General features: G+C 42.9%; 1 protein-coding gene across 2 annotated transcripts; it reads left to right on the plus strand.

Annotated features, from left to right (window-relative positions):
* The first annotated feature begins 5,006 nt into the window (after positions 1-5,006).
* On the plus strand, positions 5,007-26,638 carry cdh5 (cadherin 5). Of its 2 annotated transcripts, none has more exons than XM_035419000.1 (12): positions 5,007-5,209; positions 13,586-13,790; positions 14,341-14,623; positions 14,980-15,093; positions 15,209-15,376; positions 17,931-18,115; positions 18,715-18,968; positions 20,007-20,143; positions 20,415-20,527; positions 20,668-20,770; positions 22,423-22,668; positions 23,317-26,638. In XM_035419000.1, the coding sequence occupies exons 2-12, from the start codon at positions 13,596-13,598 to the stop codon at positions 23,832-23,834; spliced, it is 2,316 nt and encodes a 771-aa protein (XP_035274891.1). In that variant the 5' UTR covers positions 5,007-5,209; positions 13,586-13,595; the 3' UTR covers positions 23,835-26,638. The 2 variants fall into 2 exon arrangements, with proteins under 2 accessions (XP_035274891.1, XP_035274890.1); XM_035418999.1 differs by having other exon boundaries at positions 5,008-5,209; positions 13,581-13,790.
* The last annotated feature ends 379 nt before the right edge of the window (positions 26,639-27,017 follow it).

Here is a 27,017-nt window from a genome sequence, read left to right on the forward strand (position 1 = left end):
ATTTCCAGTAAGTTCAAACGCAGGACATGAGCGCCAGATTAGTTTGGTCGGGAGGGGACGCAGCAGCCGACGCAACGGAAATTACTGAGCAGGCCGGGGGACACTTGATTAGATTACCGGACCTGCCGATTTTTTTTCCGAATGAGCAAAACAAAAAAACTTCCCTTTGAACATAGTGTTGTTAGTTGCTGGGATGGATGGGGGAGGAAGGGTCACAATGAGTCACAACTATGGATCTCAGTGAGTCATTACATCAAATAGAGGGGGGGTCAGGTACAGTCACGGAGTTATGACATCATCGCGTACATCCAGTAGGTGTTATGGGGGTCATGTTGGCACCCTCTGTGTGCCATTTGTCTGTCTGTCTGTCTAAAAATCTGGATGAAACACACGGTATGAACCTGGTTACTGTTTTCCTTTGACTCAATGCAGATGACTTGTTTTTTGCATCTTCAGAAGAATGTAAAAGTAGCAAAAATATTTCCTCTTCCGAGAGCTACTTAGTTACAAAAAGTTCAATGGACTGGGCCTCCGAGTATGAATTCTACAGGGTGAAACACAATTAGCCATTGTGGGCACTCCCTGTCTAGCTGCTCAACAGCGCCTCCTCTGGTCAGCTGGGTGTTTGCGACTGCAAAGTCCTCCATCCGTCGCAGTGACTGCACATCTCAGCTGCTGCACTGCAGTCAGAGGCAGCGAATGACTGCGCGCATTACAGAGGGCATGCGGCAAGCGTGCACCCTCCCCAGAAAACTGACCGAGGACGTCGCAGCAGTGGGACCAGAAGCATATGATTATGACGAGACATTCCAGGGAAATCATGAAGAACGCAGAATAAAGAAACAGAAGATGAAACGCCACACTTCAGACGCATGATCCTCACTGCTATCAGCAGTGCATGCCGCTACAAACGCGTGATAACAGACCGCCATTATTATAATTGGTTTTGAACATCAGTATTGACAGACGGTGCTAGAAAAAAAAGCTGTAAAATGGTTCAAATCTTCACCTTGAAAGTTAAAAAAGGAAAAACACACAGGTTGGGTGTTTCTGAAGGGTTTGCTTAATAATCAGCAGCGGCTCAAAGCAGCCGCGATTGCTCGACGCCATACTACGCATGTGCAGTCTTTCATACCGCGGCGTGTTATTCTAAAATGCTCCTTCTTCTTTTGATTACCCACAATGCAGCGCGTGTGTGTGTTACTGGGCGAAGGTGAGAATGGTAAAGAACGGTGCGATGATGAAACTCCCTGGCAATTTTAACTCTCGCAAGTCAAGAAACCCGAGGGGGGAGCATTCTGGGAATGGAAGCTCCCGACACGGCAGTCTGAGGAAAACCACTTGAAAGGACCGCCTGCGTCTGTTTTCTCAAACAACCGACTTATTCCTTCTCTCTGTTTTGTTTTGCTTTTTCTCTTCTCTTCTTTTTTTTCCTGGGCATTGCCTGGGGTTTCGTGAACTTCAAACGTAAACAGCAAAAAGAATCGCACGCCACATTCATTAGGATTATTACTAATGTTAAATGGGGCATTTCACTTATTTAAAAAAATAAATAAAAACACAAGTCTCCAAAAAATAAGTAAAGTTTTATATAAGGATTAAAAATAATGTGTGCATTTTTAAGCGGCAAAATACATTTCGCAGCTAGGCTTCGTCTCATTACACTTCTGTGGGAAGACAATATTTATTCATTCACACTGTCTACACCATTCAAAGCGATTGCATTTCTAAAAATTTTGTTTTAATCATTTAAAGAGTTTTGCGCTTGTGTCTTTGAGCATGTGCACCAGGGAGACAGAGAGAGAGAATTTCTTAGTTCAGAACAGAAGCTACATGTTGTACTACATTCATTTGGGTTGTTAGCATCCAATGTAATGAATGTCTTGAGCTGAACATGGGAGAGAAATCAGTTTTGACTGTTTTAAACCATGAACATTTGAAAATATAATTCTAGGGACATAAATTGGCCTACTTTTTCCAAACTGCTAAATTTCGGACAGAACTCAAACTGTGGGAACACCATAGGAGACCTCTGTCATTTGTAGCTTTGTCATTTGGGCTTGAAGTGCTATCTTTCTGTACCAGAACAATCACTGTTTTAAATGAACTTTAACTGGAGAAAGCAAACAGAATGCACAAGCCCATTCAAATTAAATTCTGGGATCTCACACACCCAGTCTGCTGGATGAGTAAAAAGACTGAATGAAATGGTCTCTTTGGATTGGTTACTCTCGGGTGACAGATATAGCAAAGGGCTGCAGCTCAGAGGGTGGTAATTTGGGTCTCATGGCAACAAGCATGCAATTCCTTAACCCCCGTCACCCACTGGAAGCCCTCACGGATGTGACAGGGAGCCTCTGGCACTTCGGGACAACATCACTGTGCCTGCCCCCCCCCATCCCACACCCAACACCCCCCACCCCCAGGGCAAGATGCTAGCGCTCAAGTTAGTATCTGCCCCTCCTGTGCCAGGCGGCATGGCGCGGTCACGGGGGATTGGCCACGACGGAGCCGCCGCTATTTTTACACCGCGGCCGGGACTGGGCGGCGACCCCCGAAGGGTCACGCTGCTCGAGACGCCGCACCGGGGGTCACGACGGCGAAAGGCACGGCGCAGGCTCGGCGAGATGATGAAGGGGGGGCGCGGCCGTCGTCGGAGTCGTCCCTCGGAGCGGGGCGAGCCTCTGACTGCGTTCTGACCTCACGGTTAAAAATAGCCTCCTAGCCCCGGCGTCGTTTCAGAATCATCGCTGCTGCTACGGCTGGGGCGGAGACCCGGGCCACTGGGGTCGGCTCGTGCTGCCAAACACGGAACGACAGCGATGCCCCGGGCACCCTTCCAGGGCCGAAACTACCTTTCTGACCCCGACGCTTTCTAGCGGCGAACCCACACCGCTGCCGACTCAGCCAGCTGCTGAGCGGGGAAAATGGCGGTGCTGTCTCACGCGCTGTCTGGTCACACAAGTATGCGCGATTTTTCAAAATAAAAGTAGAGTGGCATGATTGAGGGCGAAGCTGAACAAAAAGGCTTGATAAAGGTCAGCATAATTTCACGAAGTGCGGTTGCAGTAGAAGACTTTACAGGGTACTTTGTCTAGGACCGCTCTATACTAACAGTAATAGCATACCTAAGGACTGTTTTCAAACTTCTATGTAAACTGGAACACAGCTTTCAAGTTTTCTTAAAAGGTCCAACAGAAATGGCCTCTCGGGAGGAGTTGACTGGACTTCCCAAGCACACAGAGCAGAGAAAGGCCTTAATGAGGCGAACTAATAAATGTCCAACGCTCGCCAAGCGTTTCCACTGGAAGCTTGCTCACACACAGCACAGTTGCGTCCAACCAAGCCTAATCAGGCACCGCGAGTAACCGTATCTGGGCCAGTCCACTCTCAGCCGGGACTGGAAACACCTGTAACTGTCCGTACCGTCTGGGAGGCGAATGGAGAAGCTCATTCGCCGGAGGAAAGGAGATAAGGAACCGAGCAGGAAGCACAGCGCACGGACCCCGGTCTCGTTCCTCACTCACAGTCGCCGCGGTCACACGCCAGCCAATCAACGCAAAGGGCTTCGCGAACAGGCTCTTAATAAAAACCGACGATTACACTTCAAAAGTGACAGTTTTGTGTCAAAGCGGATTTTTTACGGTGCAATTTTCTTCAAAGTGGTGTTTGATGTATTCTTCCGGGGTGGGGATCTAAAAGAATATATCAAAGCAGGTTACGCGAATATGGAAACTTCAGAAAATCTTGAAAACTGGAGAAAGAAACCCGAACGGCTGACGTCTGATCATAGGAACGCCAGGGGAATTAATCCAGGCTGGCATACCTCCTAAGGAACAAGGTCCACCCTAAAACACACGTTATCACTTTGGGACGCAGTTCCTGCAGTTCCACAGTCTATATGGTATTCAGCCTTCAGGACCATTAAAGCCTTTTTTGTCTGTTGCTGAGTTGCTCTGCGAGACAAATCAGGTTTGGTTTCAAAGAAAGCACACAGCACAGTGTGAAGGGAGGAATTAGGGTTGTTTGTAAAAAATAAATAAATAAATAAATAAAATTATAAAAAAATAGGTGCTTGCACTTGATTTGTTATTCTAAAAACTGGAGTCTGGAGTCTGGGGCTACAGGATGAAAAAAGATCACGTGTTGAATGAAAGAAGAAAAAAAAACACAAACAAGAGACATCCTCGCTCTCCTGCTTCTCTAGGGTGCATTCCTGGGGCTTCCTGTCAAATAAACTCTCTCTCGTGTGCTCATTCGGAAAAACCTGACTGCTGCCTTCATACTGACAGAAATCTTAAAAAATACCCACAAGGCTCTGGGGCAATTCCCTAAATTACAGACGATGCTCTTGGGGACATACAGTGGGGGTTGCACCCCCCTCCCCGTTCCCCGCCCCCCACACCCCCCCACACCCCCGCCCAGGCACCCCACCGACCCCCACTCATCTCACTTACTGGCTTAGACGAGATCTCTTTATCAGATACGCCACTGCACCGTTTCCTGAAATAATTTAATACCGCCAGGAGGAAAATCTGGGGGATTAAGCGCCATAACCTGTTTATAGTAATCTCTATCCCACAGGTATGAATAATGAGGCCCCGGGCCCCCCTCCCTTATTTTAACGGGGGGATGGGGGTATCACGGGGGCGAGAGCAGAGAAGTGAACGGCTCTCCCGCCGCCCGACGCCTAGCGTGCGCGTCGTGCTCCCGCCGTTCCGTCAGACTGCTCTGGTTGCCGTGGAGGACACCGCCGCCGCCGCCGTCGCCGCCGCGCTGAGGTATTTCCAGCCCCCCCCCCCCCCCCGGCTCTCACACAGAGAGGAGTGGCCTCCCGCTGCAATTAGGCAACGCTTATCTGATCCCGTCCACCCGGTCGGTAAGTTTTGACTCAACTAGGAACAGACCACGAACAGGAAGCCTAGCACAACTGTGGGGGGGGGGTTGGGGGGGGGGGGGGCAGGGAGCGGGGGGGGGGGGGGCAGGGAGCAGGGGGTGGGTTGATCTCTCAATCTTGATCGTCTCTGGAAATCCTGACCGCACTGCTCTAAGCTCAGTCAGGTTCACAGAGGCTTTGGAGTTGCCAGCGGTAACACTGAGCTGCCGCCGCAGATTGCAACGTTCTCTCTTCAAGGATTTATCTCCCATTTCCCCCCCCCGACGCTGTGGACTAAATAACAAAGGGGATCCATTTCCACAACCGCTGAAGGTAAGAAAATTAAGCAATTAGACTGTGTGTGCCTGCCAAACCTTTTGCCTCCTGACCTCTTCGCTTAATGATGGGTATTTTTAATGACCGACTGAGGACCGTTTTAGCAGTATATTTGAAAGATGGGGAATAAATGCTAGTAATAACTGATTTAACCTTCATTTAATGGGAAGTTTTTCCTGAGTCAAACAGTAAATCGTTCATTAATCTTGATTTGGAGGTTAAGGTTAAATTTCAGGTTTCTTTCATTTCCGCAGATTCTGATCATAAGGTAGGTCCGTTTTTCAACCCTCGTGGATGAAATTTAAATGCCTTTAAACTTCTGCTGCTTCTTCTTGTTGTCCTAATGCCTCCAGCACATCTGGCGGGTTATATAATTGTGGCAGGTTGTTCTTAAGCTGCCTAACTCTGAACAAACAGACGGGCAGTCAACCATTATAGGAGATGTCAAATATATAGCAACATGCACTTTCTTAAGCGTACGATCTTTACAAAATGATACTCCTAAATAAGCAGTAATTCAACATTCACATCTCATTCAGCATGTTTATCTTATTGGGGAAGAAAAAAAAGTGTATAAACGTTTGAATTTGAACCTTAGGTTGACAGTCACACGTATACAGGGCATTAAGTAGAAGATTGTTTGAGTAATTCAGTTAAACTCTTTCTTTTGATAGAATTACTATAAGTGCCTCTTGACATTCTACAGTAAATATTCCAATAAGCCATTACCTCTCATGCAGCAGTGCTATCAGGTATTTGGAAATTATTTTAATTTAATATTAAACATCCATGTGAATGACATTTACTGTAGATTAACATTTACTTCACTTAGACCAATTATAGCTCTTTAATTGAGGCACAAAGTTTGTGCGGTAATTAAATGTCATTCACACAGATTTACAGGATGAAATAATTGCTGCCTTTGTTGTGTACTAAATAATTTGGTGGTAATTGAAATTAACCGAAAAATATTATGTTGATATCTATAAAAGTTAGAGAAAAGATGTTGCAGTTAGATTGAATTTTGACCCTGTTCTAATCTGAGATAGAGAGTTCAGATTAGGTTTCAGTTAATCGGCTGGCCTTTCCATTATGTCAGAAGCCATGACAACCTCAGATGCCCTGTTCTTTGTATGTAACAGTTTTCAAGAGACAAAGCTATTGCTTATTTTTATTTATTTTTTATTATTAATATTATTTATTTGACAGGGACAATACACATTGATAACATCTGTGATGTAAATGTGCCAGATTTAGCCAGATCGCTAATTTCCAATTTTCCATCTGTTGTCCCTGGGCAGGCTGATGTTAACACATTAATAACAAACAGACCAGACTAGAAGCCAGAGTACAACATTAAAAGCACATAAGCTTAGCAGTATGTGTTTGGTTTTATGGACTTGATAGTCACCTTTCCCTCCATTCTGATTGGTCAGCCAGTCTTCCTCAGCGTGGCAACATGAACGATGCACTGTAGCCAGCCTAAATAGAATGTTTAAACATCAGTCTACTATCATTGTGCCTTTGGGTAACATCAGTGTGCTTTAAACACTCAATCGCAAGAGCAGCATGTACCTGACTTTAAAGTACAGCAGCAGAGCATAGAAGTCAGCTTCACCTTCCCTCCTTTGTGTCTTTCTTTCTTTGAAGAGTCAGTGAGCAAATTTCCGCTCTGTGACAAAAACACATCTCGCCGATCGCACGGGCCTCACTCACAGTCAGGGTGAACAGACACGTTGGTGACAATGGCAGAGAATCGCTCAAGTTCAGGTCGATGACGTTTGGCCACGTTTTAGCCACGTTCTCCACCATCAAAAAGAGGAAATCAGAAACGCATTGCATGGGGATTTAATGTGGAGCAGTGCTTTCTATGCCAGAAGTCCTGGGACAAATTAAAGTGGTCTGCCCCCCCCATACATGTATTATCATATTTTAAAGTCATCAAACCTTTTCAAAAATGCATAGACAATGTCATATTTTCATTATAAATATCTATAATGGCAGATTCAGAATTTATGTATTAAATTGTTAAGAAATCCAACCTTAAAATTCTTCTTTAAAAGAAACCTAAATTAAATAGCAAGAGGTAAAAATTGCCAAATTTTTTGTCAGATTTGATTCAGTCAGCTCATCAATCATGGTGACTGTAATGAGCTAATACTTTCTCAAGGACCCATTATCAATTATTATTAGTACATTTGTTTTTTTTTAAAAGATATTTCATGCCACTGCACTGTAAATGATTCAAAGATATTTCAGTGTTTGTCTCAGCAACAAGATCTGTTTCTATAACTAGCGAAGCAGGCAAAGACATTTTAGTTTTAGAAGTGTAACAGCAAATGTATAGCCAAAGGTACAACGGAACAAGGAAGGGCTGAAAATATCATTGCATTACAAAGCGAGCTAATTGGATTTGTTTACTAGTGCGTTCACTGTGCATCCAATTTGAATATATATAGCTATATATATATAAATGTAGTATTTTGAACACAGATTTTGTGACCTGTCTTGACTCCTTTCATGGTCTAGTCAATGGGCAGGATCCATTTGTTTGTAACTGCACTATATTTATTCATTTTGGTGACACTATGAAATGGTTCAGTTATAACTGCTTAATAAAGCATTAGTAATCAGATTATTTGTCATAAAATTAATACTCTTGACATTTAGGCCGCTCATTAGCAAATGTAAACTTAAATATACATAAATAGTAAACTTAAATATGCAACATAGGACACATACATGTTGTTAGTTTGGGTGGACTATTTCTATTAAGCCTCTGCCCTCCTAATACACATTTACAAAGATGAGTTAATGTCATGTACTTGAGCCATTTTTAGATGTTATTTGTGATTTATTCACAACATATTTAGAAACAGGCTGTAATACAAGATGTTTTCCGCCTGTTGCTTCCCTAGTCAAATCAGCTGTTATACTATCAAAATGACACACTGACATTATATGGCTGAGTAATCCAGAGAGTAGGCCTATATACAAGCCATTTCTTCAATTTGAAAGTTTAGCTGAAAAAGACTGTTATGGAAATGTGGCTTTGGTCGGAAATATCAGAAAAGAAACAGGGAGATCATCTAGGCTACTTTTAACAGCTGATTCTCCCACTCTTGGTCAACTGGTTTTAATCCTTTGAAGAGTAGATTTTTATATGTATTTATTCAAAGTCAGTGTTCTAGAACTCCACTGCTTTCAACTACCAGTAGCAATTGTTACATTAATATTAGAATGTTCAGTTAGCACCATTCTAATCACATATTTGTGGTCGTGGACCTTAAAGAGTTAAATACCCTTACTACCAAAAGCCATAATATAACTTACAGAGCAATCTACTTCCAGTATGAAGAGATTAGAAGTGAAAGGCTAGCCATGCTCATATTGCTGCTGAGTTTAGCAAAAACACGTCTCCAAGTATGGACACGGTCCACATAACTGTGAGATTAAACACAGTCAATCAATAGTCACTGGATTCCGACAAAAGTTTGTGAACTAGCCTACTACCAGGTTATTTCTGTAATTGGCTTCTTTTACACTAAGGCTTGTTTTTCAATGTACCCTTTCTTTATTCAATTTCTCTAGAAAGGGGGGCAGTCGTTTTGTATTGGACTTTTCAATGTAAAACACTTTGGAGGATATTCATTCGTCACAAGCACATTGATTGTGTAGCCTACCACTTCACTTTGTGGCAAGCCTTGCCCTTGTATGGTAAGAGCAGCCGGGAACGAAAGGCGTTGGAAGTGGGAATTCAATAGCAGGAAGGGTGTGATCAAACAGCCGCATTAGCACAACGATGACCCCCTATCAGAAACATGCGTGGCGTTTCCCAGCGGCATTGTGTTTACTCTTCCGCTCTCTGATAAGAGACCCCGCTCCACATCTTGATCCTGCCGATAAGAACTGCCCACATGCCTCCAGAACTATAGCCATTCTGAGAAGGATGAGGAGAAGAAAAAAAAAAACAAGAAAAAAAAACAGCTAGCTCCTCCATTAGCGTTCAGAAAAAATGGTTACACTCCTTCATAAAATGGTTTTACGATCTAATTTTATCGTAAATAGTGGCTCTCACAGAAAACCATGACCAAGTAGTTTTTTTTTTTTTTTTTTTTTTTTAAACATACTTGGCATGGAAATGATTATGTCTACATAAATTTTATACCTGCCTATACCGAACTAACTTAACTTAATCACCTGCTGGTTATGTGGAGGTACTACACGATGAGGGCCGCCTGAATCCCCACAGTGGGCTGTGTAACTGCGTTAAAAATTCAGCTGGAAATGAATTTTTTTGGCAAAATGAGTGGAACAAATGTTGAAACAATGGCTGTTATTGGCCACATTCAGAAGATCAGAAGATCTTCTGCATGTGGAAGATCTTCTGATACAAGATATAGGCTATAAGATAATACAAGATCATTGTAAAGCCTATTCACAAAGGTTCCAAAAGTTAATTTGACATTACATTTATTTGGCAGATGCTTTTATTCAAAGCGACGTACAATAAGTGCAAGATAACCGAAGATCACTGAGATTTATAATCGCAGTTGTGTAAGCCACAGACACACACCATAAGCAACTTTTTTTGGCCGCAGTTATTTTTATAAATCAAGTGTAAGCACAAATGGGAAAAAATTTTAATATTATGCTTAAGTATAAATCCAATAACATTTTTGCAAATGAGGCTCCTGGATTATTCTGGGATGCTAACATCAATGTAAGGCTTTATGTCAACTGAAAAAAGTTATTCTGCCTTGTAAATCTGGTAACCCCTAGGAAGGCCGTACACAAGACTATTTCGCAAGACTGATGTTAACCAGCTGAAGTTGAATACATAAGATTAGTCCATTTAAATCAAACAATACCACATAACAATACCTGGAACCTCAGGGTTCACGGTTCCAGCGACAACGGTACTGTATTCCGTAACATGTAGGGTGGCAAAACAAGCTTTGGGGGTCCTCACCTTCTATGCATTTTGGAAATCCACAGACGACACACATCGCAATAAAGTCGATATGCTTGGCATGACAGGAATCCAGCAAACAAAATTTATTTATTTTTAAATAAATAAAAGAAATGTAGTTATTTTTAGTCCCAAAAACATGCGAACTCTGAGAAACCTCGACAGAATGTCCATTATTGACTAATAATGTAAGTAGGGTAAGCAAGTAATTTTCCAGAGGAATTACCACTGACCGTTTAGCTGTTGCATACACGCCAAAAATATTGCGTAGAAAAGAAGGTCGTTATCTCCGGTTTGTATAGATTCTCTGAAACAAGCCCACCTACAGTATTAGCTTCTCTGGCCAGTGCTGGCAAATTAGTCCCTCAATATAACCCAGCCAATGGGACCCGCAATGAATCAGCATGGACAGTATCATTTCTGCCCAGTACACTGCCAGCCAGTGACAAGCTACTGTAGTCATGACTGAGAAGCATTTTAGATAACAAAATGATGTTTCTAATGGTGTATTAGTTGTACAAAAGAACACGCATTGTTTCTCCTGCATAAACACACCATGGCCTTTTCTGTCCACGTGAAAACATTATTGAGACTCAATGCCAACACGAATTGTTTTACAACAGAAAATGTATTTTGCAATGCCTAAAGTCTAAACAGAAGACTCTGTATTTGGAGGTTTTGAAAGCAATCACTCGTCTGAGTGAATATTTCTGAGGAAAGTGAAAACGGCTTTGACAGCAGAGTGTATGTTCAATGGACTTCACCCCATTTTGTATCTCTGAGCGTCTAAATACATTCTGAAATGTATTTTTTTTTTTAGTCAATGCTCTTATAAATAAGGAGTAGGCACACTGAATAATAAAAAAATATTTTGAGAGTATTGAGAATTGAGAATATTTTGACATGTTGATGGGAGTGGGGCATTTAACATAAACTTTAATCAATGGACCTCAATCAAAGGATTAGTAAACTAGAGAGCTAAGGTATTTATTTTCCACAATCCTCCAGACCTGCTGCTACTGCCAGAGGTAGCAAGCGGAAAGGGAGTTTGGGGGGGGGGGGGGGGGTGACAGCCAAAGGGATGGCAAGCTACTACATCATTGACGAGCATTTAGTATAAAATGTGGATTTTTACACCTCTAATAACCCATTTGGTTCTCCTTCTGGAGTCCCCAAATGGCCGTTTTGGAAACCTGCCTAGACATAGCACAGATAAAACCATGCAGAATGCTCATTTTTGGTGGTATTGTTATCAAATTTGAACCAGGATTGGTCCGGCATCGTGGCTGTGTCTGCATTGTGTTTCTAAGCCCATCAGGCACAGCCACAAGCATCTGTATCCACCCAAAATCTCCAGAGCTTCTGTTTCTTTGTCTCAGTAATATTTAGAGTAATTATGCCTCTTGGAAAACAAACTCCCAAGGATTAACTTTCAGAACAGCCGAGGATTATTCAAAATGGTTCAGGAATAGTACCCATTCTATTTTGGGTAGGGTATGTCATTGTCAGGCTTGTGTTAAAAAAGGAGGTGATCCAGAAGGTTAAGGAAAAATGTAACCAATTTTATCTGTACAACAAAATATTTTGCTTAGTTTATTACAAAGCAGGTGCCTACAGAGCTACTGAGTCTCTGTATACAGCAATGTTGCTTAAAAGCATTACCTCCCTGGCCCATCCAACATCCTATCAGCTCTTCATATTCGTCATAATTTCTCCATCATGCCACAAAGTATTTATTTTATTTTTTTTGGTTTGTTCAGGTTTTGACCAGTAACAACCCATCACCAACATTATTGTGCATCCATCCGTTGAATAAATTGCTGTGGTCTTATTTTACATTACATAGCCTACACCTTAGTAAGGCCTCTATGAAATATGCATAATGAATTATGGGTATAGAAGCAAAGCTATGGAGAATTTAAGCAAATGAAAGGTTTCCAGATGGCTAGTATTGCACAGAGTGGCAATGCAATGTTTTCAGATACTACAGATGTTTTCAAAATTGCATTATTTTCTACAATACGGAACTTATGACATGACCCACAATAACAGAGGAATATTTTTTTTTTCTCTAAATATTATTCTTTAGACATTTTTCACCTCAGAACTGGCACTTCAAGGAAAGAGGGAAGGGGACAATGACCCAGGAAGGACATGTTAGGTCCTTGATTGTAAATGAGCTCCCTGCCAATTCCTCCTTCCTGTTATTTCAGTAGATGACAATAAACTATTGTTGCTGCGGAGTGGGAAAGGAGCATTTTAAATTTCAAATAAAAACAAAATGCGTAGCACTTTTTTTGTTGCTGAGACTAACCACTTTGGGAAGGCCTAGAAATGGCGATCCAACTTATTTTTGCATCTTCTGCTGGTGCACAATGGCCAGAAAGCAGTCCTGCTAAAATATTGTCATGGTAATGTATTCAGACTTTATTTTCTTTAATGGTGAGCTTGTTCAAATCCCTCTTTTAGGTTAATACTAATGTGTCTTACAATGCCATTATTTCCTAAATGATCACGCACTATTCAGTACATACAGGAATAGATTTCATGGACTGCTGTAGCACACAGAAGTAGGCAGTTCCCTTAATACAAAAATAATCAGTTCATAATGTTCACATGGAACCACTTTGAAGCAGTATTACGCACTTAAACCATAGTATGTAAAAAAGAGGGGAAAGCATAGCCAGTGGGATTTAAATAGCACCTGGACTATGCAATATAAAATCATATACATGTATTCATTTTCCAAGTATTTTATTGGGTGTTGACTGTATTCAATATTTTCATCAACAGCAAAGCCATCGAGCCAGATGGCACCTTCAGCCACTGGGGGAGTCGCTCCTTTCTCAATGGTTCAGAAAAATAGCCCCCGTCCCAAAAAAAACTCCCAGGATTTCACCAGCATTACGCATGCATCACAAAATAGAAATAGAGCCGCCCACCACCCAGCAATTAAAAGTAAGGCAAGCATTAAATCAAGGTATAACACATAGCTACCTCTAAATCACTGCCCATAGTCATGTGAATAGCAGGTCATACACAATGGTCAAAGTTCATAATGCTGGGAGCTGGTCAGAGACGCAACAGACACAATGGGCTTCAGCTATAAGTGTCCCCATTTCCTTGACACCCCTCCCCTTTCTAGTGAAAAAAATAACTGCTCAGTGAACAGTAGCACAATGGGAAAACATTAGCCTATGTGTACCTCTGGGAGTGAGGTTTTTGGTAAGGATGGTGTTGGAGAATGTCTGGCATGATTGCATCATCATGCCATTTTAACCAGAGTTTGCAAGTAGCCTATCAGGAGCAAATGAAGTCGCACCTGCTTGTGTACAGTCTGCAGTGATCCAATATGCGAATAAGTTGACAGCGTATGGAAATGTTCTGTCTGCGTAGTCTAGGCTCTAGAGAATGGGAAGGTCTGCAGAGGGGCAGATGGCGGTGCTGTTGATGTGGATGTGGGCCTTCACCCTGAGCGTCGCCACGGCCACCGCGGAAAGGACGGCCACAGGACCAGCACGGCTGAGACATAAGAGGGAGTGGCTGTGGAAATCCCTGTACGTGGAGGAAGAGAAGGCCGGCTCACTGCCCTTCTACGTGGGAAAGGTAGCCTATTGGTTGTGTACTCTAAAAACTGCTCAGTCACTGCCTATTTTCCGCCATGGTTCTGATGACACCTCATCAGACCGTACCTTGGCTAACTTTCACACTACACTACTCTGGAGGGCTGCCTACCTCCAATCAAACAGCACTTTCATGTAGGCCTAACACTAGCATCTTGTATCTTGATCTTCTGTACATTAGTGTTGCATTTCCTTCATCATCTTGATGTTGCAGTTCTTTTTGCCCATCTCTTGCAACCACGCCTTGCTTCTATCTTAAACCATAGCCATCACTTTTAGTGACTTAGCCAAAGTTTTACTGTGCAAACTACACTTGACGTTCACGGCTATGGGCAGCTGCTACTTTATGAGAACTGTACTTTATCTGACCTGTGTTTGTATTACTGCACATCACTTTGTATAAAAGAGTCCGCAAATGCAACGCAATGGCAGCTTTGCTTTCAGAGTGCGACCGGGTGCCTGAGACAGGGAGAGCGGATTTACTAGCCCTGATGTCCTGATCCAACTGACATCGGAACCGTTTTGTTTTCCAGCTGAATTCCACCAAGGCCAACAAGAATACCAAGTTTGTCATCGAAGGAGATGGCGTCAACACGATTTTCAGGGTGGACGAGCACGGAGACATTTTGGCCTACGAGAAGCTGGACAGGGAGGAAAAGAGCTCGTACACGCTAACAGCGTCTCTGGTCGATATCCACACCAACCGGCCCATCGAGGACAAAGACGTGTTTACCATTCGCATCCTTGACATCAATGACAACAGCCCGCAGTTTCCAAAAAATTACACAGGATCTATTGCTGAGAGATCACCTAAAGGTACTGCAGTAGCTACATGGTGCTAGAAGAGATTTCAGCAAGACTGTGGCCTAAATCCCCATCGCAATATGAAACCTATTGCTAAGACACAGTGTGCTTTATTAGCATGTGTGTCATGCCAGTTATGCATAATTTTAATTTGCGTTAACATGGGGACAATCAGTACATTATAACCTATTTATGCCCTGATATAGCCTAATAAGAGTCCAGGTGGTACAATGTAGCCTATGTAAATGTTCCACCCGGCTTAAAGCTCTGGTCTACATTGGCTGTAGATTGGATGTTCACCCGGTGCAGCTGGCCACTGTCATATGTTCACAGATAACAGGACACCGGTTCCTTTCTCTACCATACAGGGACAGAAGTATTGAAAGTGACCGCAACCGATGCAGACGATCCAACCACGTCCAACGGACAAGTTATTTACCAGCTGCTAAATGGAACCGATCTCTTTAGCATCAACGGCATGGGTAACTGGGTTTACAGTAATCTGAACATTGGGAGGCATTCTGTCCTTCACAAACAAACGTCCGTTTTATTTGCCGCCACGGCCTGTCGTTAACGGCATCTGTCTGTCTGTTACAGGGAGCATTACAACAAAAGTTAATAACCTGGACCGCGAGAAGCAGAGCACGTACAGAATTATGGTTCACGCAAAGGACATGCCGACCGTGTCAGTTGGCAACTCTGCCACAACGATGGTCACCATCAATGTTGGCGATATCAATGACAACATGGCTTCCTTTAAACAAGGTAGGGAATGATTCTGGCTGCTGGAAATGTTAGGCTAAATCCCATGGAAAAGGGGGAGAAAGATTTAAATCATAACCCTATCAGTGTTTCCTCATCAGGACCTTTATCTGGACTCATTACAACAAATGAACATTTAGGCTACATATTCCAATAATTCAAATTTACATTGAACATGAACACCATTTTCCATTTTACACAATGTACACCCACAATATATTTTCTTTTACAGTGCAGCTTTGCCTCAGGTGCAGATGAGCAATGTCACAGTTCAAATAATAACCACCATTACTTTTAAAAATACATTGTCACAGGTAAATAATATTAAAATAGTTAAAATATTTCCTTAACTTAAATTTTACTTTAGCACCTTTTTAATTCCCTGTGTTATGCAACATAATCTCCCCTTGTGTCACCTTAGGCACAATATAGGCTATAACCTACATTTCTTCACAATGTCTCAAGTGATCAAATAAACAAGAACACTTGCATTATATCAATTAATATATAAACTGCAAGTTATTACAATAAATGAACAACGGCACGAAAAATATACTTTTTTTTCTTTTCTTTTTTTTAAAAAAAAAACAGTTGCATAAACCGTGCTAGTGAGACAGCACGTAGGCTACATTTCACGTGGACCCACTGTGACACAAAATGGCTGCAGTGGCCCAATAAGCTAGCGTGTATAGCATGCATTTTCCGTACATACACTCGGTAATTAATCAATTATAAACGAGGACAAATAACGAAAATAACCTCTGAGCTATTACAGTAAATGAGCATTGGCACCGATAACATAAAAAAAAAGAATGCTGTTACCTGATCTGCGCCATCATGCGTATTCCACGTGGAAATACTGTGATCCAAAATGGCTATAGTAAGCTAGCATGAATTGATGTAGCAGCTCAGTAAGCTAGCCTATTTTGCTATAGCGGCTAGGTAGTTAACATACATTCTTCGTTTATACTCCTGATAAACTCTGTATAAACTTCGCCAACATCACACATCAATTCCATTGGTATTTCCCAATGGTAAAGAATGTCTACGATTGTTTCAACTTCATTAAATGTGGAGAAATTAACTTGTTTTGGTATAAGGAAAAAGACTGCGATCTCCCTCTAGTGTTTGGACGAAGGCATTAGCAATCGATCCAAAGTTCATATAAAAAGCCTTTCTGGTAGATTACCGACACAAGGAAATGACTTGGAAATGTTTTTGTGTTTTAACTTTTTTTAAAAACCAGTAATGGATTTTAAATTGTTCTACCATGGATTCTTACAGTTTTCCCCAATTCCAATTAGTTTCTACCTGGAGAATTGTCTTATGAATTGGTTTTAAATTATGGTTTTAAACTTTCACTTAATGAATTTAAAGATTCTTATTGCTGTTTTTACAACTGTGGTTTAATTGACAGCATTAATTTAACTTGTCACAGAAACATCCCGGTCATCAGATTAAATAATAATTTAAGTGGCATGTAGAACTGGTACACTGAATCAATTCACATGCTCGTAACTCTGACTGAGGGTGAAAAGAACACTCAGTAGTTTTTTCCTACACTAGTTCAACATAATTCTTTAATTTTTCCATGCTTACACAAATGCCATTGCCAGCGGTTATCACTAGCCTAGCACTGTTGATTCATGATTCTGCTTGAATAGATTTTATTATTGCATTGCTGAACACAGGGTTATTCTCAAAATGCAAATGCAGTGAGTGCACTAGTAGATACAGCATTTATTTTCCCAGCAGGAATATATCACAGAGCATATACAGAAGTTTTACACCACATACATTTTAATCTCCAACCAGTTCAGGCATTCCTGATGAGGCAACAGGATTACCTGCAAATATATTACCTGTTCATATGTAGAATATTGCTAGAGGGGTCTTCATTCACGTCCAACTCTCCCATACATTGACCAGTCACCCTGGTGACAACTATCTTGTCTGCAGTTTTTGGCTTTGGGTGCCAAAATTTTTCAAAACTTCTATGATAGTACAATACTTAACACACAGATTAATAAATACTGTACGTTTTATTGCATAGTGTTTATTATTATTATTATTATTATTATTATTATTATTATTAATGATATTACCATTCACTTTTGACATTTTTACATGGAAAGCATTCCAGATAAATATCTGTGCTATTGTACGTTTCTGCAGCCTTTAAAAGGCTGTGTTATAGAATCCAAACCGTGCCAGCTCCAACTGTGGCCGATAGCTCCATAGGGCGACGGGCAATTGCCGGCTGCGTTGCCCAGATTATGGGAGGGTTCAGTCGGTTAGGGACCCACATTCATCACTATCTATCAACGCCCGCTGATTGATCAGGCTCCTGTGGACTGCGTGCAAAAGACACGTGTGGAAGATCTTCCACCAACTCCACTGTGTGTGAGCTTAGCTTAGCTGTAGCCTGCGGTGTGAAAAGAAGCAGTGGGTGACGCCACGCATTTCGAGGGAGGACCGTGGTTGCCTGCACTCTCTGGAGTCAGCAGTGGCGATACGAAGAGCCCCCCGTGTGATCAAATGTGTGTTCTGTTCACAGGTGCCTTCAGTTTCCACGTGAGGGAAAACGAAAAGCCAGCTTTCAAAGTGGGCGTCATGGAGGTGGAGGACCAGGACGAGGTGCAGAACAAGGACCCGTCCTTCACCATGAAGCCCGAGGCTTGCAGCCGCATGTTTCAGGTGGAGCAGAACCCCAGGAGAGATGCGGTCCTCACTCTCAAAGAGGTACAAAAAGCCCTCTCAGCTCACCATCGCTTTTCAGATAAAAACTTTCATCGGGAGGTTACGGCTTCTACTCCCGTGCCAGGCACAACCCAGTTCTAGCCTGGAGCAGCATGCTCAGTACAAGGTGGTTCAACGCATTTGTTTAGCTCGGCAGGTCTCCTGAGAACTTGCATTTGATGTGATGACCGGGGCAATGAAATTACGTTGGGAAATGCATGGGAATGTGCAGCCAATCAGATGTAAGGAAGGTGATTCGCAGGCCAGATGCAGAGAATGTGAAATACAAACATAAAAAAGAACTAAAAGGAATCCTGACAACCAATTAGATTAGAGGGGTCAATTTGAATCCATATTCAAAAATTCTAATGAATCCTGGCAGGCTTAAAAGCAATAAATTGTCTGAGTGAAACACTGGTCAAAGCGGTTTTAGGGTTTCAAGAGAGTAAGCTAATGTATTTAACCGAAAATCTGACTGAGGAAACAGTTGCACTGAATTATCTCTTAAGGGAACCGTATGTGATTAAAAGCTAATTTTGATTCCCGACAGCGACTCTCATCTCTGACCCTTGTTTGCTGTTCGTCACTTTGCCGTGAAATAGGGCCTCGATTTCGAACAAACGGCCAAGTACACGTGCGAGGTGCAGATGCGGGAAGACGGTCTGGTGAGTCCTCCCGATAACAGCGGAAGACTGAACGCCAGGGCCACGGTCGTCATCGACGTGCTGGACGTCGACGAGCCGCCCCTCTTCACCCAGAGGGTCTACAACTTCAGCCTCCGCGAGGACGCCGCGCCCAACTCCAAAGTGGGACAGGTCTCGGCCAGAGACCCCGACGCGGCCCGGCTCAGAGTACGGTAAGGAAGTATGCTGTGACAAACACGCCTGCCACAGGCCACCGAAGTGGCTTTCCAAGGGGCCCTCCAGCACAGAGACACAGGGAGAAGATGTTCAAATAGTCCACATTTATTTGCAAGGGTTTGGCAAGATGTTACCACCAAGGAGCAGATGTTAAAACACTGTCATGACAGAGAGGCTCCCTTGTGTGGGTGGGGATGGCAGATTTAACCTGTGCGCACTGATTACCTCACTACGCACAGGTGCAGCCACCCCTGTTCCTGGGCCCAATTAGCCTGGCCAATTATCTAATTCATAACCAATTATCTAACTAGCCAGGTCTAATTAGCTTGACCCAGGGCAGGTGTGGCTGCTTAAACCAGCCATCCCCACACCACATATGCATTCTGATATAAAAGAAGACTCACGACTGGTTTTGGGAGAAAAAAAAATTTGGTTGGATGTAGGAAGAATTTGTAAGTTTTGCCTGTGTGACTTTTGTGTGTTTTCAGTTTCGATTCTCAATTCTCTCCCTGGGTTTCGCATAAAAATTTTGTAGCTCCTGAATTTATTCTAGTAATGTTTTTTTTGTTTTTTTTGTTTTTTTTTAAAGAAAATGATTTTCAAGATTCAGTTAGATTAATAACAGATCTTTTTTTAAACAGCATATAGATTGATTTTTTCATCACTCATAAATATTATTAATATACCCAATCATGTACTTATTTATTGGCATTTCCACACAGAGGTTTTGTAATAAGTTCATGACAAAGTTCATCTGTGATAATTTATTCAATTAAACATGATAGCCGTAATTCTGTGTTCACTGTCTTTTGATTAACTTTGGACAACACCCAGAACCGTTTTCGCTTGCTCAAGGAGAAATTCTTCACCAAAACATTTTTTTTTAATTGGCACATTTCTTACTTTAAAACTGCTTGCCGTATTTTTGTTTTTTTGTAAGTTCGTCCTCTACGTTCCTGCGCAGCAGTAGAATTCAAATAAATTTGAGCTTTTTGTTGTACCGTTCACTCAAAACCCATTTTCCCATTCCACAGATACTCCATAGATGACCCAAACTGCCCGGTGAGGATTGACGCGAATAGTGGCGATATGTACACAAACAAGATGCTGGACCGGGAGCTCGTTCCCTTACACACGTTCCACGTGACCGCTGCGGAGACGGGATCCCAAGGTACAGATGGTTAGACGTGTCGGTAATTAATAAATGACCTGACTTGACTGGCCGACTTGAAGCAACTCAGATTAAAGGCGACCCGGAATAGAGACACAGAGGTCATCCTTACCAGGTCACTCTTGAAAAAGAGATTTTAATCTCAATGAGACTTTTACCTGGTTAAATAAAGGATATGTATACATAGAGAGAGAGAGAGGAATGTGTACTGAAAGCTCATTTCTACACTGAGAATGATGATAAACAACGTGTCCCACTTTATTTCGCTCAGGTCTGAAATCCTACGCAACCGTGAACCTGGTGGTTGTTGACGTCAACGATAACGCGCCAGAGCTAACAAATGCCACAAACGTTTATGTTTGCCACAACGAAGCAGCCGGCATGGTAAAGTTGATTTATCATATTTGATTCGCGTAATTTTTTCTATCTGGCAATATGTGCCAAGTCTTGAATATGTGGGACTTATTTTGGGGTTGTCAGGCATGAATAAAATGAAATATAACTCACAGCCCTCCATTTTGCAGGTTGTGCGGACAATCGGAGCTGTTGACAAAGACGAACACGCACAGGAGTTTTATTTCAGCCTCGCCAAAGAGAGCGCCAACTTTTCGCTCATCAACAATGGAAGTAAGTTACCTGGTCAAGGGTCTATACAGCTGTGTTACCTTTCCGTAAATTGAAACACATTGGAATGGAGTCTGTAGCATCGGCACACTATTTGAAAAGGAGTAAAAACGTGTTTTAACGTCTCTGTTAGACGGGAGAACGGGTGGGGGTAGGGTGGCCTCTTCCCAAGTGGCTGTGGGCCCTTCACAAGCCACACTCTAAAGCAGGCAGACGGCAGGGCGTCCTTTATTTAGTCGAGCAGAAAGGAGAACGCCAACAAACCACGCAAGGGACTGAAATATTCATGGCGTACAAGCTTTTTAAAACCAACAGACTTTCATTATGTATTTGGAGTTTGACAGTGATGCTCTCAGCGTCGTGCAGCGAGGGAGCAATTCCATGCGGCTCCCGGTGTCTTATCACAAACTCCGCCCCCCCCCCCCCCCGCGCATAATCAGCCTAGGTAGCGATTCTCCATTTCGGGTTCAGCACGCCAAAACGACACTGAGAAGCCTATTGACACTGTGCTTCTCCTTTACTATAATCTACCACAAAGCGTAAACTTTAAAAGTACATTTTTAAAAACTTAAACAGTCTCCAGTGTAAGTTTCTGTGAGGTTGTGTACGACCTCAAAGGAAACACAGTCATGAAATGGAGTCACCAGAAGACTTAGGGTTCGTTCTCACAGGCCACAGCCATCTGCTTCCAACAGCGGTTAGCTGTTTGGCAGTTGCTCAGGGAGTATGGTAGAGTTTCTATAGCAACATTTACAACAGGAAAATAAGTGTAATGCGAAAAACCCAACTGCCAAAAGTCGGCAGCGTCACCGTGAGAGGTCATGTCTCAATGTTTCAATATTCTCAGTCGGAAGTCCCACTGAAAACAAAAGAGGCAATTGCAACGACCAAGACCTGTGAGAATGGCCACTTCTTTAGCCAGTCTTCGCATTGCCAGAAACATTAACTCTCTCTGGGCTCTTTGTTGACCGTTGCATGTAATGCAGCTTAGTTGCCAGACAACAAATGGCATCAAGAGATTCTTAGCAATTCCTATTCATGTTGGGGATGTCGCACTAAAGTGGTTTCTGTTTACAACTGCACAAAATTGCTCTGCGTTGCGTGATACCGTTCTTGTTTTGTCACACGTTCTCGTTTCCCATTAGTATTCCACACGGCACTCTGCCGTGCATTTCACCCGGGACCAGGGTCTGCGAAAACAAATTAATGAGCAGAACATGAAGGAAACATCAGTGCGATTCCTTAATTTAATGGTACTTTAAAAACACCCTTTATCGCTGATTAGGCTCTGTGGTTGGGGCATTATGTCCACTCTAGTTCTAGTATCGTAAAGCCATTGAGACCTATCGATTTACTTTTGACAAGAGGAGAGGGTACATGCTAGGGAGAGTTTATTTTTAAAACCATACACTGAATAGGAATATATGTAGGAATATATGCATATAAAAATTCCCAGGTGAGCTTGTACAAGGAACACAGATTTTTCGTTCTATCTAGGATCATTTTAGGCTCATGCCCACCACCTTACAATTTCATGTGGAGTTCACCAGTAGTGGCAGATCGAACCATAGTATCAGATCCCAGAGACACAGAGTATAAAGTTGACCTCGCGGTTGATGTGCTCACCCTGCCCTGTCTCCCATGGCAACCCCCAGACGGCACAGCCAGCATCGTGGTGAAGCAGGGGAACTTCGAGGCGGACGACGCCCGGGAGTACCTGCTGGAGGTGGTGGCGAGGGACGTGGGTGAGCCCTCCCGCAGCAGCACCACCACCGTCGCCATCCGGACGTGCCGCTGCGGCCCGGACATGTCCAAGGAGGCCTGCACGGCGCCCTACGTCCAGACGGGCGTCAGCATCCACGCCCTCATCGCCATCCTCCTCTGCATCCTCACCATCCTGGGTGAGTCCCCCGGGCAGGGGTCCCTCTCCTGTTTAAGGGAATCTCTGCGAGGAGGTGAAAGACAGGAAATTATGTTACTTTGCACCATCTACCATGGTATTCTCTCTGTCTTTATCTCTCTCTCTCTCTCTCTCTCTCTCTCTCTTTTTCTCTCCAAACCAATTGACCACCTCAAGGGTCTGCTGGGTGGCTCATCTGGTTAAGGCACCATTCTAATGCAGGCATAGGCTCAAATGGTGCGGGCTCAAATTTGGCAGCCCCACAGAGCAACACATAATGAGCAGTATTTTGGGATAATTCCATCAGCCAGGATCCTCGTGTCACTGCTCTCTAGTGACTCCTGCTGGTCAGTCAGGCACCTGCTTGTTGTTTTAAGATCAACTTTATTAATCCCCAGATGGGGAAATTTGGGTGTTACAGCAGCAGATAAAAACAACATATCACACATAGACATAAAAGACATAAAAAGTGCTTTTAGTAATCCACAGCTTCTCCTCCAGTTCATGTCTGTGTAAGCTTTGCATGTAGGCTGTGGTGTGGTAAGAAGCAGCGGGTGACATCATGCTTCAAAGGAGAGCGCGCCTGGTTGAAATGCATACATTATGAGCGGTCCCCATTCCATCTAATAACTCTGTCTTTTACCTGCAGTCATCGTGATCCTCATCGTCCTGAGGAGGCGGTATCGGAAGGAGACCATGGTGGCCCTGGGAAAAAGCACGGGGGAGATGCACGAGCAGCTGGTGACGTACGACGAGGAAGGGGGCGGCGAGATGGACACCAACGGCTACGACGTGTCCGTGCTGACGTCGGCGCGGAACGAGGGCGGCCCGCGGCAGGCCCCGGGCCTCTACGCCGTGGTGAAGAAGCCGTCCCTCACGCCGGCGCCGCCCCCGCCCCCGCCCGTGGCCGGCCGCGCCGACATGGGGTTGATGATCGAGGCCAAGAAGGGCGAGGCCGACCACGACAGGGACGGCATCCCCTACGACACCCTGCACATCTACGGGTACGAGGGGCCCGAGTCGCTGGCCGACAGCCTCAGCTCCCTGGGCACGTCCTCCCAGGACTCCAGCCTCGACTACGACTTCCTCCAGGACTGGGGCCCGCGCTTCAAGACCCTGGCCGAGCTCTACGGGGTGGACGGGTCCGAGGACGGCTACCCGTACTGAGCCTGAGAAACGGGGCGCGGGGGGGGGGGGGGAGCCAACCCCAAATTCCACTCACTGGCCCGCCTCGTCGTTCCTGACACGAAGAGCGTGAAGCGGCTTGACTTTGACCAAAAATTCTTCTGCTGATGAAGCCGGACCCCACGACGAAGGGAGTGGCCACCATACGTTTTCAGCATTTACTGTCAGCCATGGCAGTCACACCAAAAGAAAAAAAGATTGTGCATCGTATTTTTCTTTTTTTTTTTTACATCATTGGCATTTGACCGTAACTGCAGTGCAGATGTGTTTGTCGTGATTCAGTTTATGGCTCTTTGTTTTTTCAGGCTCTTTTAAGTGCACATGCTGTCTGTCTAAAGGCCACGGGCAGATTATAAACAGCTCATTAGCTGAAACATGACACCTCTTTTTGTGACCTTTTTTCATGCCTAAGTATAATTGATGGAATTTGCATTTTTTACACTTCTAAGAATAAGGGAGAAGAAGGTTTTGTCACGTGTGGCATTTATGACTGCTCAAAACTACTGTGAAGTAAAAACTAAAATATTTGTTTTGTCGTTGCGTTTGAAGAATTGCATCGACATGGAGAGGATTCTCTGAAGAATTTGTAGGACCCACATTTGTTAATGAGTGACTTTGTATTCGTAATTGCATTACAGCTGACCAAAATGAGGTTTTTTACTGCAGGAAGGCTACACAATAGACACAAAGAGATCTTGGCAGGAAACTGTGGTAGCATGGTTTTGAAAGACTTAGAGGCAATCCCAATTTTATTTGACAGGACTTATCAACACATGAACTGGGCAGGATAAATCCCCTGTCCCTCTGGACCATCATAACAAAACACAACAACCAACTCAGGAAACACCAAGTAGCAGAGAAGTCCATAGATGACTGAACTGTGTTCTGAATAACTTTAACCTTTCAGAAGAGCAATTTTATCTGACTGAATCATCACATATTGTTAAGGCAGCAGATGTCAAACTGTACTTGTGTTCCAAATAGAACCCAAAATGCACTGCAAAATGATCAGTGTTAGAGTCTGAGTGAATCCAACACAGACAACATGTACATGTACAGAGTTAAAATGACTCTATCAGACTAGGGGCAATTTTTATCCCTATTTTGCATTGTCTACAACTTTTAGCTGCAGAAGGAAATCTAAAAGTGATCTTCTTTTTCCAACAGCTATACTCTCATTTTTTATTTCAGTAAACAGATAATGTTGTTCACATTCAGCAAACACCAGGTGGTTTGATTGAATGGCACCCCCCCCCCCCCACACACACACAAACACACACACTCACACTCACTCTCTCCCTTTCTCTTCTAAATTCCATATGTTTAATTTAATACAAGCTGAACAAACATTAATAGTTTCATTCACTTTTGTGAAAAGTATTAATGTGTAGTTTCCCCCTCTACCAAAGGTATGCCCACTTGGAGACAAGCCCTGTAAACAGTTCATACAATACGTGGAAGCTATTTTAAAGAATTCCTGCTCAGACCATATAGACCAAGACCTAGACTCCCATCCTCCCTCGCTCCCAGCCCCCTTTCCAAATATCCAAACAAAGCACTGGAACCGACTTCCTGTACATCTGTGTTTAAGGAAACCGACTTCCTGGCCTGTTATCTTTTAAACTAGTGCACCACATTGTGGCTCTTTTCCTGTTTTCCTGGCTGGGAGTAAAAATGTACTGTGTACAAAGAGTGTTGCAAAGTGTAATGTAATGTGGTTAGGCCTTTACCAACGGTGTTTTAGGACAATCTGCAACATGTGCCTCAGTCTGTACGTCTGTTTATTATAGCCCTTGACTTGTAAAATATTTGTTTGGTGGCATGGCTTTATCTTAATATTTTTCCACACACTTATAAATTTGTCGTTATCACTAGAAATGCTTTTTAATCTTAAGTTGGGACAGTACAGTGGGACAGGTTTTGGTGGTGCAACAATAAGAAGAATAGCAGTTACTCACAATACTGTCATATCCTAATGCAAACTTAATCCAGTGTTTTCCTGATATAGTATATGGTTAGGATTGTATATGTAAGTATATGTAAGGATTGACAGGGGATATACAAGTGCTATGGGGACATTATATGGTAAGGCTGTGTCGTAACGATACTATATGTTGAAAATGATACGGTTACCTAAAAGTTAATGGTGCACAGAAAGGTCAAACGATGATATTCTAAAGGGTGACTAAACCAACTGCCAATTTCTTGGCTATTGACCATATTGCATTCCCTGCTGAATTCAGATATGATGTCTTAACTCTGAACAACACAGCTTTTCAAAGGATTTTTTCTCTGAGCTGACTGTTACAGTATGTGCATGTGTACTGAAACACTGTAATGACCACTGTGATTTATGCGTACTGCAAACATCCGTTTGCGCCATTCGTCCAAACACTGTACATAGGAAACGTGCCTGCATCTCAGCTCCAACATTCTTTTTTGACGTGTATTCAAGTGGCAAATACTTGACAATTTTGTATCATGTCTGCTGTATGAAGTGATTTGTTAGTGTAAAAAAAAAAAAAACATTTTGTAATATGTGAAAGGTATGTGTGCCTGTGTATGTGTATATATTCCAGTAGATGTCAGTATTGGGCAGTGTGAAGAGACACTTGGATGCCATTTCCATGGAAGTATTTCTTAAGGGTGATCAAAATGTGCCTTCCTCTGTGAACATTCACAGAACCAGCCCTTTTTTTCCTAGTGTTTTTACTGTGTAACACAATTTTTTTTATAAAAATGGCCAATTTTATATGAATATAATAAATTCAACTTTACACTTAATAGAATACAAATGAATGAGTATTTATTGCTGTCGTTGACAAATAATTTCCTTATGCAAGTTTCCTTATCCTGTAGTGGCATTGTGTAAACACCAGAAATGTGTCCCCAAAATGATTGAAAGATGTTCAAGAATCAAAATTGCTCATCGATGCTAAGATCTTTAGGTTAAAATATATTTTTAAGGATTTGAGTCTGCTGTGCTTGAAATTCACAAAACTGTATTCTATTCAAAACACTCAACATATGAATAATTTCTGAAATGTGGTAATGGCACGTGTGGTGCCATTCAAACTAAAACCTCAACACCTACGCTACTGTTGTGAAACTAAAGTGCTGTCTTCAAATTTCAAACATTTACAGTTCTCAAAGTATATAGTGCAA

Source organism: Anguilla anguilla, chromosome 5 (assembly GCF_013347855.1).
Source record: "Anguilla anguilla isolate fAngAng1 chromosome 5, fAngAng1.pri, whole genome shotgun sequence".
Taxonomy (NCBI): domain Eukaryota; kingdom Metazoa; phylum Chordata; class Actinopteri; order Anguilliformes; family Anguillidae; genus Anguilla; species Anguilla anguilla.